General features: G+C 41.3%; 2 protein-coding genes across 3 annotated transcripts in view; both read left to right on the forward strand.

The window, feature by feature from the left end:
- Positions 1 to 11724, forward strand: part of dennd5a (DENN/MADD domain containing 5A) — a 36076-nt gene extending 24352 nt beyond the window's left edge. For both annotated transcript variants that reach the window (XM_035527130.2, XM_027011412.3), the window contains 17 exons: positions 785 to 1000; positions 1159 to 1393; positions 2214 to 2364; positions 2633 to 2726; positions 5093 to 5224; positions 5713 to 5865; positions 5978 to 6065; positions 6237 to 6321; positions 7257 to 7385; positions 7799 to 7920; positions 8044 to 8189; positions 8316 to 8434; positions 9034 to 9215; positions 9356 to 9438; positions 9536 to 9659; positions 9768 to 9936; positions 10262 to 11724. In XM_035527130.2, the coding sequence (XP_035383023.1) occupies positions 785 to 1000; positions 1159 to 1393; positions 2214 to 2364; positions 2633 to 2726; positions 5093 to 5224; positions 5713 to 5865; positions 5978 to 6065; positions 6237 to 6321; positions 7257 to 7385; positions 7799 to 7920; positions 8044 to 8189; positions 8316 to 8434; positions 9034 to 9215; positions 9356 to 9438; positions 9536 to 9659; positions 9768 to 9936; positions 10262 to 10445 (2412 nt within the window). In that variant the 3' untranslated portion in view covers positions 10446 to 11724. The remainder of the gene's footprint in view (positions 1 to 784; positions 1001 to 1158; positions 1394 to 2213; positions 2365 to 2632; positions 2727 to 5092; positions 5225 to 5712; positions 5866 to 5977; positions 6066 to 6236; positions 6322 to 7256; positions 7386 to 7798; positions 7921 to 8043; positions 8190 to 8315; positions 8435 to 9033; positions 9216 to 9355; positions 9439 to 9535; positions 9660 to 9767; positions 9937 to 10261) is intronic.
- An 829-nt stretch (positions 11725 to 12553) lies between these two features.
- sinhcafl (SIN3-HDAC complex associated factor, like) lies at positions 12554 to 16638 on the forward strand. Its single transcript, XM_027010619.3, has 6 exons — positions 12554 to 12624; positions 13766 to 13903; positions 13999 to 14098; positions 14192 to 14306; positions 14545 to 14695; positions 14783 to 16638. Exons 2-6 carry the CDS (start codon positions 13767 to 13769, stop codon positions 14961 to 14963), a joined length of 684 nt encoding a protein of 227 aa, XP_026866420.1. The 5' UTR covers positions 12554 to 12624; position 13766; the 3' UTR covers positions 14964 to 16638.
- The last annotated feature ends 956 nt before the right edge of the window (positions 16639 to 17594 follow it).

The raw sequence follows: 17594 nt of genomic DNA on the forward strand, positions 1-17594 counted from the left end.
AGAAGTCAGTTTTTGTGATGTTGTTAACACTTGACAAACGGATTCTTAGTAGGCACTGGTCCCTTTCCTGTACAGGGTAAGCAGCTTAGGACTTTGCAGCCTCTGAAGGGGAAGGAATGAGCCCATACTCTAAAAATAGCCTGGTCAGAAGGCCAGCAAGAGTACCCATCGCCTGCCTTCAGTCTACGAGGCAGCGTTCGCTCTAAACTCTTAAAAGCAGGGTGCGAGGCACAGTCATGCACCACCGAGCCCTACCCCCCCCTAAGGTCATGGCTTGGGCCCGGCTTGCGTCCCATGGTGATCGACTGTTTGCGTTTCCACGTCTGTGTTGCAATGTCGCGTACAGGCTCATCAGGCTTTCTTTTCCAGTGCCCCCTGAATTACAAAGTCTCAGAGGCCTGGCATTTAAAACATCCTCGCTCACTTCCTTTCCCAGGCTCCTATTGCCCTTAGACAGAGTGTTACCAAGGAGATAACTGGCTTTCTGACCTCTAAACACAGCCTTGACTTTCACACCCTTCTGTCCTTCTCTGTAATCTCCCTCTACCTGAACGTTCCTGTGTTCTCGCAGCCTGTTATCCGGTGATGACAGGACACGGTAAAGAACTTCAAAAATGACAGTAATGCTTCGCTGTTCTCGCCATCCTTCTTCCTCATTCTGTTTGCTGTCATTTGTTTTTGAGGATGGCTACATTCTCCCGTTTTCAGTTGAAGACGGTAAGTATCGTTCTGGCTTTGTCACCCCTGTCCGTGATTATGAGCGTGCTCCAACTCTTTCTGCCAGCTGGATGTCAAAGAGGACGCGAGCACCAACAAAGACGCGAAGGTGCAGTGTGATGAGGAGGAGCTGAAGATGCACCAGCTCAATATTCAAGTACGGGAGGTCTTCGCCAACCGCTTCACGCAGATGTTCGCCGACTACGAGGTCTTCGTCATCCAGCCTAGTCAGGACAAAGAGTCCTGGTTCAGCAACCGTGACCAGATGCAAAACTTTGACAAGGTAAACATGTGCTTGCGATTTCAGCACTATTTTGTGAATTTTTTGCCAAATTGGGGGATTTTATTTCCATTTATACGACATTTTATTCACCTTAGCAGAAAGTAGCCTCTGTGCAGAAAGTAGTACATGGTAATATTCATGAATATTATCGCTCGTAGGCTTCCTTCCTGTCAGACCAGCCGGAACCATACCTGCCCTTTCTCTCTCGCTTCCTGGAGACGCAAATGTTCGCCTCCTTCATCGACAGCAAGATCCTGTACCACGATGATGAAGACAAAGAGCATGCGCTGCGGGTGTTTGACGCCCGCGTGGACAAGATTCGCCTGCTGAACGTTCGCACGCCCACACTTCGCACCTCCATGTACCAGAAGTGCACCAACATGGATGACGCAGGTCAGGGCACACGTGGGTCGGGATCCGGGCCACCCTACTCTGCGAATGTTCTGAACACCTTTGTGAAAGGGCATGAAAAATAGGAAAACTTCTCATGCGAGGGAGTTTGTCATTTGAAGAAGCATGTGATACTGACTGAGACAATCTGATGATGGATATGGCTTTTCTCCATTTTTAGAGACACCTCTTAAAAAGCACTAAAAAAAAAGTTGGTTTGGTGGCCTCTGTGCCACACCCAATTTATTCGGAGGTCAAGGCTCACCTTAGTAATTCAGGCCTCTTGTTCTGTTTAGCACTCATTCCTTCATGGTGGGTAAAATTGTGGAAATTATGTTGATTATAGTCTGATGTCAGTAGCCTGTCCTCAATTAATCCTGTTAAGGCAGTTGCCAGAAACAGTAGTTTTGTGTCTCAAACATTGTGCTAAAGGTCATCATTATGAAAGGAAAGAGACATAACAGCCCTGAGCTCTAATCGGCTCTGATCTCCTACTGCGTATTTTAGTGAGGTTGTCATGGTTAGCGGTCTGTTTTGGTTCCTCTTCTTTTAAAGCAGTACATGGCAACAGATTTGTGTTGAGGGCATTGCATATACTAACCATTGATAAAAGAAAGAATGTTAACAGTTTAAGCCCACATGGTTGCGGAGTCTGTGAGTGCCTTTGATGAGTGAGGAGAGGAGGCGGTGGGTTGTGTAACGCTTACTCATAGCCTGACGTGTGGGCAAGATTCAGTGGTTTTCACTTTCTCTCATTTCCCTTTATCACACCCGCATAGTTAACGTCCTTAACGCCCCCCCCCGTTCCTTGTCGTTCCCCCAGAGAAGGCCATCGAGATGCGGCTGTCCAAGATGGACCACACGGCTGTGCACCCCCATCTCCTGGATATGAAGATAGGCCAGGGCCGCTACGAGCAGGGCTTCTTCCCTCGCCTGCAGTCTGACGTGCTCTCTACCGGACCAACCAGCAACAAGTGAGACTAGCCCACCAAAACCAGTCATTCTGTCCAGTACATTAACAAAGAGTATTTAAGACAGTATTAAGCTCTATCAAAAAGTTATGAAAATTGTAAAGATTATTTCTCATTAATATAATGCATTATCTTCAATCTTGTTTGTTAAAGTAACCTCACTGTAAAGTGCCAACCTTCACTGCCTCTCTATTGCTGTTTTGTGTATGCGCTGTTTTCTCGGTGTAGTTGGGGTGGTGACTCATTTGTCTGCCTCATTGCGCTGTGTTAGGTGGACCAAGCGGAGTGCCCCAGCGCAGTGGAGGAGGAAGGACCGACAGAAGCAGCATGCTGAACACCTCTACCTGGACAACGACCAGCGAGAGGCAAGGACCTCTCACTCCGCTACAATACCGTCCTCACCTTTTGTCATGCTGCCTACCCTTAGGCTTGTTGGTGCATGCGGCTTCACTGTGTGGTGTTCTCTCTTTTTGCAGTCTTCTCTGTAATCTATGCTTTGGTTGTTGTCTCAGCATTCTCTGTGTAGCAATACGGATTCGTTGTTTTGTTCGTTTTCCACCATTTACCGCCTTTTTCGGCCTTCGTCTTTCTTTCTTGCATGGGCCTGATGTTTCTCTCACTCCCACTCTCCCACGCACGCACCGCACACTCAGCATGTGGAGTGGCTGTTTCATGAGCTCCGGTTGCTGATGTCTCTGGACTACTGCTGGTTCTCACAGTCGTACAGGCCCTGTTTAAAGTCTGTCCAGGTGGACGCGGCATGTGCTGGTTATGACTGTGGACGGTCACGCCACGCTGTGGTGTGTCCTGTTATGACATTAGAGCTTCATCTGCTTTAGCCCTTCTACTCTTCCTTGTCACCAGTTTCACGTTTGTAAACAAGCACTTGCACACGTCCCCGTTGCCACGTTTATACGCAGCCTGGTAAACCGTTAATAATCTGATTAATAACTCGTACACCTCAATCTGAATAGACTAGTCAAACTGATAGACTGATTGAAGGTGGGTAATCCTTTTAAAATGTTTGTTTGTGTGTGTTTTTTAACATGTTAAATATATTTCTGCTGCACAGTTTGAGTGGTTCAAGGTTTGATAAACTCCAAACTATGAATGAAAAACTGAAATACTGAGATTAAATTTAGAATTTACAAATGTGAATTTGGTTCATATCTTAACCCAGAGGTCATCATCAGTAGTGGCTATGCTTATTGTGATTTCTCAAATCTGTTAAATAAGTCCACTTTCAGATTTTTTTCTTTTTCTTTTCATTTATCCCTCAATATATGAACTCAGCTGGTCTAAATCTGACTGCCGTTTGTGCTGTTATGCAGGTTCATACACCTCATGTTCAACTACTTTAAAGGGGACCTATTAAACTTATTTTCAATGTTTATAATAAAGTTTTTGGTGTCTACTAGAATAGATTTATAGGCTTCAGTGTTCCATAAATACAACTTTTTTTTTTTTTTCCACCCTGTTTCAAGCACTCTCTTAGAGCTCCTGTATCTTTATGCCCCACCCCCGATGAGCAGTCTGCTGGAATGTTGTTGCTTGAAAATAATGCAAAATTATTTGCTAGGTTTATCAATTACAATAAATTATCCAAAGTTCTTGATTGAAGAAGGTGTAGACTGAAAACTGGCTCGCTTTTCTGTGTTGCTTCTTTTTATGCACAATTTATTTTCAAGATGTACATTACCTTAGAAATCATTACAGTATCAGGTGGTTTCCAAGCCACCCGAAACAGTGGTTTGTGACTAATCATAAATCCACCTCCACACTCACACTTCAACATAAACCACAGTTTTAGGTAAAAGTGGGTATGTACCTGGTTAGAAAAAACATAACACAATAAGATTAGTTGTCAAGTTACAAGAACTCTACACTTGAACACTTATCGTAGTTACCTTGCATGGTTTAGACATATCAAAAAACACAAATAACAATGCATACTTAAAGGTTGAGAAAATGCAGGTGTGTGTTGCGCTACAAAAGTTGCAACTGTCCCATACTTCAAGAGTAAGAGATGTGAAAATCCAAACCGTTTTTGGCCGAGCATACAGAAGGAGATTTTCCCTCACAGTACATAGTGTCTTCTCAACATGGCTAAAAACCTGAATTAATTCTCCTTGGCCTCTGATACTTGTTGTGTGTTGTGGGAGGGTGTGCCAAGATTGCTAGTAAGCAGGCAATATGGAATGTTACGAGATTGCGTCATCTTGTAACAACAAAAATGGCTGAAACTCTGACAAGGCATTTCTGGCAGCTGAGAAAAGTGGTTTCTTTGGGAGGGAGTTACTGACATGAACTTTGGGCTTTGTGACTTTGCAGACCATTTATATTCACAAGAAGCTATATAACATACTGAAAAAACAGAAAAACATGATGGGTCCCCTTTAACAAAAAATGTTACCAGCTGTTAGTAAATCAGAAATATGCTAATCCCTACTGTAGTAGGGAAGGTCAGAAGGTGTTGGTAGTTCAGTGGTTAAGGTACTTGCCTATAATCAGAAGGTTACCAGTTCAAGCCCCACCACTGCCACTGTTGGGCCTCTGAGCAAGGCCTTAACTCTCAGTTGCTCAAATTGTACTCAGTCATAATTGTAAGTCGGTTTGGATAGAAACGTTAGCTAAATGCGGTCAGTGTCATTTTATGTGGTGTGTTCCGTACTATTCAGCATGTACAACATTGTTTATACTGTATACTCACATCTTCACTCTGCCATTTCAGAAGTACATCCAGGAGGCCAGGAACCTGGGCACCACCATCCGACAGCCTAAGCTCTCCAACCTGTCCCCCTCTGTCATCGCCCAGACCAACTGGAAGTTCGTAGAGGGCCTGCTGAAGGAGTGCAGGAATAAGGTATATGTATTAATTTAGTACAGAGAAAATAAGGTATGTGTACTAAATGAGTACACAGAAACGTGATGTAGGGGCCGTGGTAGCTTGGTGGCCAAGGTTCTTGCATAGTAATTGGAAGGTTGCTAATTCAAGCCCGACCACAAAGTTGCCATTGTTGGGCCCTTAACCCTCAATTGCTGAAGCTGTATTCAGTTATAAATGTAAGTCACTTTGAATTAAAGTTTCAGCAAAATGCTGCAAAGGTAAATTAAGTTTAAACAGCCAACGTCCCAGAAAAAAAAAAAAAAATTTGCGAACATTTGCAGCATAGCGGGCCAGTGACTGGTTAGATTAAGGTATTTAAGGGATAGTGACTATGGTTAGTTAAAGTGTTTAAGGAGTAGTGACTGTCGCTTGGTTAGGGTGTTTTAAGGGATGGTGTCTAGTTTAGGTAAGGGATGTCTGTGCAGCCCTAAGCTGCCTCTAACCCTTGGCTGTGCCTGTCTCAGACCAAGCGCATGCTGGTGGAGAAGATGGGTAGGGAGGCAGTGGAGCTGGGCCATGGTGAGGGAAGCATCACTGGCGTGGAGGAGAACACGCTCATCGCCAGCCTCTGTGACCTGCTGGAGAGGATCTGGAGTCACGGCCTGCAAGTCAAACAGGTGGGCCGCCAACACGCCGCCATGGACGCAGGCCTGCTGCTGCCGCGGTTTTCACCCACTCGGGATGGAGTTGACTTTGCGTGAGGTGCCATCTTCTCCTTATCCCTGCTAGGGAAAATCGGCATTATGGTCACACCTGTTACATTACCAGGAGAGCAAGGAGAAGAGGGATGCCACACCGGCTGGCTTGGGCCCTCCTGGTAAGACTGATGACTTTCATTTAGTGGACAACTCGCATTACTAAGGATGTATTTTGTTTTCCTTGGTGGTCGATGGACATTGGTGGCATTGTTCGAACATGTAATGGGTAGATGCTGTTGTTTTTTTGCTGGGCTCTCTCAGCCCATCCTGCTCTCTTCTGTGTCTCTCAGGACTCATTCATGACACGGAGAGGCGGAAGTCGGATGCTGGCTGTGCGATGCCCCCTCTCAAAGTCTCCCTCATACAAGACATGAGGTCAGTCGAACAAAACGTGTGGCTGTTTCTGAAGCACAAATGTTGCATCTGTGTTCATTATCTTGACATCTGCAGCTGCTGTCATTTCTGACAAAGGGGAAATTGTGGAATTTGTAAGATCGTTGCCATCTTGTGACCGATAAGTGAAAAACAAGTCTGTTTTCTATCTGTTCAGACTTGGATGGGTTTGTGGATTTATTAGGAGAAAATACCTTTTAACACAGGTACTGCATTCATTATTGTAATTATTTGTTATAAAAATATAAATTATGCCATAATGGTACAAATAATTTTAATCCTATGTTAATCAGTATAAGTTGCATTCTAGCTTCTGAGTTCAAAAATATTTGGCTTCATGCATATTTCAATAACTACTTACTTCTCTTATGATACTCTATTTTGCAATATAGAACAGTAGGTATATTAGTATATTAGGAATATAGACTGGACTGGGGCAGGTAGTCTCTGCTGGCTCCCTCACATTGCATGAAGGAGAAGGCCAGTGTGAGCGTTTGCGCGCGTTACTTCCAGTCTAATTAGCAGAGCAATAGGGCCCTCTGGTGCACCAACACACTGCAGGAAACCCTTGGCGTGCCACTGGGCCATGCCCTCAAAACACACCCCTCCCCTTTTTAGCTGCCACTGTAGCTCTTGCTGTCCAGCTGAAATCTGGTAATCGCTGATCATTTAGTCAAGCGAGCTGCTAACTGATATTTGTGGGGGTGGTGACAATTTTGAAGCGGGATAGGCTAGCTAGCAAAGGTGATCAGTTGATCTAACAGCATTGCATTTTGACAGATGAAACCCATGTTGTGCTAGGGGGAGAAGCGTGTACACAAACACACTTGCTTGATGGGTCAGTTCCTTGTCACGTTTTCTTCGTCACCCCAGGTCTTCCGTCTTGAGTTGTATGACCTCTCCCATGCTCTGCACAGGCACATTCAGAACATCGGTGAGATTAAGACGGATGTGGGGAAGGCCAGAGCCTGGGTGCGGCTCTCCATGGAGAAGAAACTGCTGTCTCGACACCTCAAGCAGGTGCTGTCCGACCAGGAGCTCACCAAGTAAGACACACACCTCTGTGCATACTGTTTATATCTTGTATAAAACTGCTTGATTCTTTTGTCTCTGTAACAAACTTAGGAGATGTCTTTTTCCATTCTTTTTGACTGATGACATATTTGAATATAAATTCAATTTTAATTTAAATCGGGCAACTCGGACTCCTATCTATAATAAATAAACACATTGGATGCATCATCTTTCAAAGCAGCAGTTATTATTAAAAATGAAAAGCGTTGTATTATTGATGAGAGCTTCTGGGTGAACTGGGTCACATTTCATGCTGGCATTCTCTTTAGACTTGAAAGAATAAACCTGACTCGGAGCATTCGAACACACACAGGAGAACATGCTTCCTGCTTGCACTCTCTTCAAGGCATGTTTCCAGTGTCCTCTTCTATTCCCTCTCCTGCAGGAAACTATATAAGCGTTATGCTTTCCTACGCTGCGATGACGAGAAGGAGCAGTTCCTCTATCACCTCCTGTCCTTCAATGCTGTTGACTACTTCTGCTTCACAAACGTCTTCACCACGATCAGTGAGTGGCAGCCACGTACAGCACAAGTAGCAGATGTATAAACACCACATGACTGAGGAACCACAATCAGGAGGTCAGGGCTGCTCATGTCTTTCTCCCCTGTCTGATGTCCCACTCCTGCAGTGATCCCATACCATGTGGTGGTCATTCCCAGTAAGAAACTGGGGGGATCCATGTTCACCGCCAACCCCTGGGTATGCGTCTCTGGAGAGCTGGCTGAGACCGGGGTACTCCAAGTGCCTAAGAACACTTTGGAAATTACTTTTGAAGTAAGTCACAGACTATAGCCTTGATTGATTTTGCACAAATAATATCACTTGGATAGAGGTGTGTTGAATGTTTGTTTGTTTTTTGTTTTTTTTGCTGAAATCTTGTTTGCTGGACCTCCTCCAAAGTGCCAGAACCTGGGCAAACTGACCACAGTGCAGATGGGTCATGATAACTCAGGACTGTATGCCAAGTGGCTGGTTGAGTGTGTTATGGTCCGAAATGGAATCACAGGACACACTTATAAGTGAGTACAAAGTACCAGAATTGCCTGTCATCCTTGAAGCCTGGAAAACAGCTGACAGTTGACCAATTTTCCAGTCACTGGAAATGCTTAGGAAATGAGAGAAAAAGTAAAATCTTGTGTTCTGCAGGAACATTATTTTAGCATTGTCCTATTTTCCTATTTTTAGATGAAAACGAACAACTAGGCTGTCTGTCAGAGCTCCACAAAAGGAATAATATTGCCATCTGAGAGGGTTATGTTCAGGATCATATTAATGTTCAAATATGATCAGTTTATAGACGAGAGAATTTTTAGTGGATGTGATTAGCCTTGTTAAAGATTTCACTTAATGTTACCAGTAAATGGGCTGAAGTATTGTATGAAACTGATGAGAGTCAGTGTCAGTATCTTTATTCTAGCAAATCTGACTCTAACTTTGAATGGTACGTTTAGGTATGTTCAGTCTTAAATTGTCAGCACGAAAAATTGCAGGCTACAAAGAGGAATATATAAGCATATGGTGTGGTCCCTGTCTCACACACCACCTAGATCATCACTGAAAATATTCTGGAAGATGATATCTAGAAAAGAGTGGGAACCCGTTGTGCGCGTATGTGTAGGTTCCCGTGCGGACGCTGGTTGGGGAAGGGCGTGGATGATGGCAGTCTAGAGAGGATTTTGGTGGGAGAGCTTGTGACTGCTGGATCGGAGAGTGATGAGAGAATGTGCCGCACCCCTCCCATGCAGCAGTCACCTGGAATGATGCGGAGGCTCGTCGCCATCTCGCCCAACAGCAAACCAAGTGAGTAACCTTAGCGACGGCGCAAACCACAAAAGTGTAATTATTATAGGGGCTTCACAGTTCGGGTGCAGTAAGAGGCATTTGCTGTGCTGTGGCCCACACTGGGATCTTCTGAGTGATTTGATTTGTTTCTTCACCAGAGTTGAACACAGGCCAGATCCAAGAAGGAGTGGGAGAGGCAATCAATGGCATTGTGAAGCACTTTCATAAGCCAGAGAAAGAGGTAAGGAGATTCCTCCATCCATTGTCCTCACAAGTGTCACAAGAATCACAGTACAAGAGAGGACAGATATTGAATGTCTCCGTCTCTTTGGTCTCAGAGAGGCAGCCTGACTCTGCTTCTCTGTGGAGAATACGGTCTTGTTTGGGCTCTGGAGCAGGTGTTTCAGCATGGATTCAAGTCACCTCGTCTCTTCAAGAATGTCTTCATTTGGGATTTTCTGGGTAATAAACACCAATGCAAATTCCATCCCAGGTTTCTTTTCACTCTGTAAAGCCATATTTCTCAAAAGTCCCTGGATGTAATATTTTCATATGCTTCTGCCCTCTCAGAAAAGGCACAAGTTTACTTTGAGAGTGCCGAGCAGAGTCAAGTGACTCAGGACGAGAACTATCAGACGAGGGTGCGGCATTTCTGTCGCTTCATGCGTGCCATCAGCAGCACACCCAGGAACATTGGCAAAGATGGAAAGTTCCAGATGCTTGTGTGCCTCGGAGCCAGGTAAATGAGAGGTGCTGTTTTAAAGAAACAACTTAATCAGACCACCAATGTGGTGTCTAAAGATTCACTTCTAAAAGAAATTGTACTTTACATTCTAATAATTCAAAGATGGCCAATAATTTACCAGCAGAAAAAAAAATATTTTAATTACTGGCACTCTTTTCCTGTTGCTGTCCATTCTCCTCTTAAATTCTGCTAGCTGCGAGTAATTATGAATTAGTGATATATATTTGTGTATATGCCAATGAGGGTGCACTTTAATATCTTAAAATGTTTTGACAGTGCAGTTACTAAATAAATACCTGTCTTTCTTTATCTCCTGCAGAGACCACCTGTTACATCACTGGGTAGCATTACTGGCAGACTGTCCAATCACAGCACAGATGTATGAGGATACAGCATTACTAAAGGACCATTCTTTGGTGAACTCTTTGATCAGAGTGTTACAGACTTTGCAAGAATTCAACATTACTCTGGAGGCCTCTCTAGTGAAAGGGATTGGAATTTGAAACCTCCCCCTCCTTATCTGGTGAAAAGGACCTCACCACGGCAGTTCACCGGGGACCATGGACTATTTGCTTTTTTACATGGAGAGACTTGAACAAGTGGATTAAACCTGGCTTACATTAAAGCTACTGTCACGTTTGCCATATATTAAGTGCAATGAGCCTTTTCAAAATGTGTCATTATTTTTATCCTTGATGATGTTGCTGTTAGACATTTAAAATGTTTTGTATTATGATCCATACTTTTCACAAAAGGTGAAAACAACCCACCCGTGCTATACTGTTTTATTGAAAGCTCAATATTTTCATTGTTATTGTGAACTGCTGACAATGGCTATATTTAAAAGGAGAACAAGGATGAAAAAGTGGTAATATATTTTCAAAGAACAGTATTATTTTGATATGTCTGTCAAGTTGCTTGCTCTGTGGTCTATCTAATCCATACTGTCACAATGCAGAGTTTAAAGCAAATGATGCAGAAGTATGCTTTATAAGTATAACTCATGGGAAAGTCATGTTTTAATTAAAAAACAAAAACAAACAAACAAACAAACAAAAACAAACAAACAAGAAATAAGCTCTTGTTTTTAAAACATTGGCAGGGGACCTTGTCATTCTCCAAAAGTAGTATGCAAATATCCATTAGCACATGCTGACAGTAGAATATGGTCCATTATATTGAATGATAGGATGCATAAAATAATGCACAAATGTATTTTATGAAGTAAAAAAAAACAACACACATTTCTCTCTATAACCACTTTAGAGAACTTTCTATTATTACCCAAGCATTTTTCTAGCCAGACTTTTCTTGGATCCCCATGAATACCTCTGATTAATGTATTCCACAATGCTACATTCCTCATCTGTCTACCCCTCAGGTTTGCACGCTAGCCAGTGGAAATAGCCCAGGGACATTTAGAAGCAGCACACTGAGTGTTTGTTTGCCTCCACGAAAACCCCAGCTCAGCCCATTTGTTTCTGCTATGCAATATTTACATCTCAAACAAACAAAACCACCACTGATTTAGAATATATTGTCAAAACGGACTTTCTCCAACTGTTTTAAATTGTAGCATATAATGTAGTCAGGATGACAAGCTCATTACAGATTCTCATTCATGTGCCAATATCAGTACTTCTGGTAACCTGTCACCAATCTAGACACAGTTGGCATGAACATTGTTTCTTGATACGTTTATAGCAAACTGTAATGTGCTAAAAAAATAAGTGAGCAACAGTGTACAGTGTATAAAATGTATTAAAAGTGATAGTTGCATAATGGTGTAATGCGTCGTCATTATAGTAGGTCCTTCAGAGCCTAAATGTCCAGATAATCTTATTCCTCTCCATTCAGCTGTTCCCTACAAATCAAATACATTTTAAAGCTGCAGACGCACACGTTGAGAAGCAGTGTATGGCGACTGTAAAAAAGCAAATATCAAAATGAATAGAAGGCCAAATCCCTACATTATATCTAGCGAAGTAAAGCTTTAAGTACTGCAACACAGAAAGGACAAGTAGCATGACATAAAGATGTCATGTATTTAAACTACTTTAAGCACAGCTTTGATCAGTTGATTAACTATTTTCGGTCTGGTTTAATTTAGTCATGCTTATGACTGGTTTTAAAGCGCCGCCTGGAATACGTGTATTTTTGTTGTACTTTAAATCAGTTGGCGAAAGCTATTTCGTCCTTTCGGACCAGCGAAGTTTGCATTTTAAATACATGTAGAAAATGAATGATTTAACTAACTAGAATTGTTATGGTTTCTTGTGTCACTGGATAATTGTTAACGTCAACATAACCCAGTTTTATGTCCAGTTCGCGCTCTTTGCAGAGGCATACCAGCCAAACACGACGCTGCTGTTATGGCGATGTACTCTGGGAAATTGAGTCATTGAACGACCGCACAAACGCTCTCCACCCCGGATATGCGAACGTTTTTTTCCTATATTTCCCATGATGCAACCGTCTTAAAAGGCAAAGTAACAACCTCGTCGATTGGTCGACTCTATTTTCAAAACATGGCGCCTACCTCCTTATATGGACTTCCTATGGGTCTTTGCACCATTTTCCTGCAGCATTTGTATGCTAATAGAGCTCCACCATTCATCTGTGTAGTAGTAAGACATGCGCGGTGCTGAGGAATAAAACGGACGGGATTCAAAGTTTGTGACGGTAAAGGTCGTTTGTTATTGTTGGTGTAAACTCATAATTCATTGCCGCGACGTGTATGCAATGCACTTGTTTGCATTTATTGGATTTTCCGTGCATTGTCGTGTGAAAGGGGGCATTAGCGGCAGCGGTGCAGAAATGTTATTTACCTCCCAACAAAGGTTTGGAGCATGCATGTGGCATGGTAGCATGCGAGCTAACGTGCTAGCCGCGACAATAGCAAACTCCGTCCGAGCTCCGGAGCTGAAAGTTTGAATGTAGAGGAAACGCAGACTTTTTAAATCTTAAGACTTCGGGGTTTGTTAAGTTACGTTTTACGCGACGGAGAAATATTTGCCAAAATCCGTAATGAAGAATTTGCTATAAATGCTGAAGTAGGTCCTCCCACCCCGTTTTTTTTTGTCTCGAGCACCCGTGAGCACACAACGCGTAGGTTAACGACAGCTTCTATCAAGCCATTGCTTATTATACGTGCCGTTTATATTATAACTTTAACCTACTTCCTAATTGAAACCCGAAGCGTTGCTGCTGTTACTTTTGTTTGTTTGTAGGCAGTAAACTAACGCTTGTAACTCTTGGCTCGTAAAAAGTCGTAGAAATCGATATTTCCATCTCGGATACGCGCCTTTAATTTTTGGTGTTATGAAGGAGCACTGTCGAAAAGTCATTTTAGCCCATGTTTTGATTTATTTGATCTGTTTACTCTTTAAAACGTTACATCGTGTAATCTAAAAGCACTTTCGGTTTTACTAGTCTTGCTCCAGCAAACAAATCTTGTTTTGACGCATGTAGGTTATCTGGTTAGTAAATGTAACGTCTTGTCTCTCCATAGTTGAAATGACTTTCCAGCGCCTTCTTTTAATAAGTTGAGTGCACCGAAAGTTGTAAACAAATCGGTTGTTATTTTTACGTAACCAATGTATTGTATTTTATTTATTTATAAATCAAAAGTAGGTCATTGCATCCGTTGTATGTTTTCCATATGGGAAATATGTACGTGTTTTACGACAATGAGACTGATAATTAAGGATCGCACAAGTGCCTTGTAAAATGTCCCAACTCCTTTCATTACCCGCCTAAACGTGGCGTACGGCTGAAGTGTATTTAAAACGGGCTCGTTTCTTGTTTCAATCAACTTTTATAGAATGAACGAGATGTTTGGATTTCATAAATCCAAGATTTATCGCAGTCATGAAGGTTGCTGTATTTGTAAAACCAAGTCCTCCAGTTCCCGATTTACAGACAGCAGCAGATATGAGGAAAATTTCCGACTTTGCTTTGGGTGAGAACTACAGCATTCCTTGAGATAATCATTCAATTCCCAAACCCTTGCTCTTAATTTGCTGTTGCAAATAATATTAATTTATTTATTGACAGATTATCCGAGGACAGAGTTGGAGATATCTGCAATGCCTGTGTACTTCTAGTAAAAAGATGGAAAAAATTACCACTTGGATCAAAGAAGAACTGGAGCCATGTATGTGAAATTAAATTCTGTTAGGCTTCCACAACTGGCTTAGCATGGGCAGGATGCAGTTTGATCATTTTGATTTATTTATTTTTATTTAAGGTGGTGGATGCAAGAGCAGGACCTGGCTTCAAGTTAACAAAACCCAAAAAAGTGAAAACCGTTGATGGAAAGAAAAAGAGCAAGCTGAAGAAGCTCCATAAACTTAAACGTCAAAGTGGGTCTCCTTGTCTATGCTGAGCAGGTTCTTTTCCTCTTGTCAAACATTTGTGAAAAGGGGAATAAGCCTGCATACTTAATTATGCACAAGCAAACCTTTATGATGATGCGCATCTTTGAGTACTTCTCAATGGGACAGTGGTCTGTAAAATAATCCTGTTCAGATTTTTGTTGCCAAACGTATTTAACTTTTTTTAATATCTTTTTAAATGTTTTTGGTCTGTTTTACTCTTCAGACTCTGATGCCCACAGTACTACATCCAGCATGTCTCCATCTCAGTCTCCCAGCCATAGCAACCAGTCCGATGATGGCTCAGACATCGAGACCAAGCAAAGGCGTCCGACGCCCGCTGGCTTCTCATTTCTTGATCTCTCTTACTGGAAAAGGTAACGTGCCAAGTGATGAAATGATACTGGTCAAGATGCTGTGCTGAGCGAGAGAGAATGACTTTGGACCCCTCCCAATGTTTACAGGCAGAAAGTGTGCTGTGGGATTGTCTACAAAGGGCGGTTTGGCGAGGTAATTATTGATCCTCGCCTCTTCAAACCCTGCTGCAGCTCCAAGGAGCAGGCGGCACTGGCGTCCACCTCAGACTCCCCGCGCTCCACGACTCTGCCCCCTCAGCTTGCTGAGGACTTGAAGGAGACTTGGTGACCAACCTCTAGCAACTCTTTCCATGTCTCCTTGAGGCTTCCTCCCTTTGTCTCCAGTGGCAGACTCTCAAATATCATTTCCACATTAATTCACTGTGTATGAATGCTTTTGACTGTTTCTCCAGGTTTTTGTTATAGCAGTTTCTTTTGTGAGAATTTTTTCTTTCTTTTTTTTCTTTTCCTTTTTTTTTCTTTTTTTTTTTTTTTAAGAAAACAAAGGAGCAAAAATAAGTATGGGCATTAGTGAATATTCATAGAATCAGGTTCAAGTTAAATGGCTTATTGATGCTTGTAATCCAGGTATTTTCCTTTTTTTTAAATTATTTTTATATATTTTTTTGGCACTGTAAAATGTCTGACATTGGATTTTGTAGTGTTTTTTGTATATATCTTTATTTTCAGTACCAGTGCACCAAAAGCCTCATTTGGCTCCTACGTTCTTATGTTTAAATTGAGTTATAAATTTTTCATGAAATGGTCCATGTATTTGTCTCAATGTTGCTCAGTGTTTCAGTGGTTTGAATTTTAAGCAAAACGGTTATGCTGCACTTACCAATTTATCTGCTCCAGTCTGTGTTGGTAATGCAGTCCTTTTTTATAAATACATTATGGGTGCCAAGCTATGAATAGGTTGGTGGATATTCACAGTGTGAATACAGCTCTACTTTTGCCAATTAAATGTGCATGCATCTCTTATGGTTCAAGTTACTGAGACAGTGGCATCTGAAAGCATATTTTGATTCAGCTTGTATGCAATATGATTCTAAAGGCATTTTTGTTTCCCCTCAAATGATAAATTCTCTGTAATGTTTGTCTCAAACAACAAGACATGCTTATTTAGCATGCTTTAAGTATGCAGTTATACAAGTGCATGTTTGGTTATGGTTGCACAACAGTAAGTGCTGCTGTACTGTTGGGAGTTGTCTGGTCAGTTTTAATTTTTGGCACTAGCTATTTCACTACACAGACTTTAACAGCATCTGTTGCTACCATGATGCAGGATTTTTCAAAATGATGTTTATAAATGTAATGCATTTTTGATATCTTATAAGCAGATATGAATTTTTTTTAATCCAGTGTGTTAGTAAGCATGCTTCTCGCTTGGTACAAATGTGTTTCCGTGTGCTAAAAGTGAAATCAGTCAAAACTGAAATTCTACAACCTGTGTTTGCATCGTACACACTGCAGCCTTTCCATTGTAATTCCATAAAGCTATTAAGGTAGCTTTTGGCCACCTAAGGAAAAATTTGCTTGGGTGGCTTCTAATTTAAAAAATGGTACAATGGAATTCAGATTCAAATGACTGATAAACATGCATTTAATTTGTACAACTATTATTTGAATGAATGTTGGAATTCACCAGCAATATGAATCAACTTGATTAAACTAAACTGATTTTCAGAATACAAGCTAATATTACATGATGTCAATAAGGTTCAGGGAAACTTTACTTGGTACATTTTCAGATGATGTTAATGTGCCTTGTGAGGAATTTAACTGATATCAGAACATAAAATTGTCTTTTCTAATTTATACTATTTATTCAGATCTGTCTGTACAATTGATGCTGTAAAGAGGTTTTTGTGCACTTTTTTATACTTTTAAAATGTTTTTGATATTTTGTATCTTAATTTGCATCACATCTGTATTTTAATAAAACTTTGTATGGAAACGTTCACTTCTGTTGCCAAAATGGATTTCGGAGTTTATTCGAGTAAAGACAATAAGGGAACGAGTATTTGCTTGACCTAGGGTGTAATGGAATACATTTCACATTTACATTGGTAATAGAGTAATGGTATATCATGGATAATGTTTACAAGTTAGTGCACGTTTAAAACAGTAGATGGCACCACAGGCTCATTTGAGGTTACGATTTGCAGCATATTTTTGTCCGTATGCTGACAATGTAGGATGTCTACTGTTACCACCATTGGCCTACCAGAATAGATTAAGTTCGCTACCGTCTGCAAAATTCGGTGTTCTTTGTAGCTTCAATGTATCTTGAAGCTTCCAATTATATTTCACTACAGACGGCACCATGTATGTTGCACAAAACAGAAAGCGTGTTTAAACACTTGCACTAAACGGTACATGCACTTAAATGCTATACTCCAGCATTTCTGCTAATGAGTACTGTTGGGCTGCTATAGAAATGCTACAGCCCAAAACCCGTTTACTGTAGAACAAAAGAAATATACAGGTACGTTTTCTTAGATTTGTAAGTATAAGATGTACTTCTAATGTTCAAAAATGAACGAGGAGCCTGACAAGCTGACGAGAAACTACTTTTTTTTTTTCGTTTTTAGCTGTTTTAGCTCTATTCACCGCCTTTTATCTTTAATTTTGGACCCGCTCGCGGGCGCCCTCTAGTGTGTTGCAATAATTTTTTGGATACACGAAGTAACCAAGTTCCTCTTAAACTGGCTGACCCTAGAATGACCCATAATAATAATGATAGTACAATATTATAATAATAATAATAATAATAATAATAATTATTATTATTATTATTATTATTGTATTTACAGAACTTACCTTGGCATTTTGCCTAGTCAAAGTGTAACTAGAGATGTCTTGAATTAGCATTATGTCTAGTCGTAAATGAATTACAGATATCTGTAATGTAAAT

Source organism: Electrophorus electricus, chromosome 3 (genome assembly GCF_041902795.1).
Source record: "Electrophorus electricus isolate QZ-2024a chromosome 3, ASM4190279v1, whole genome shotgun sequence".
Taxonomy (NCBI): Eukaryota; Metazoa; Chordata; class Actinopteri; order Gymnotiformes; family Gymnotidae; genus Electrophorus; species Electrophorus electricus.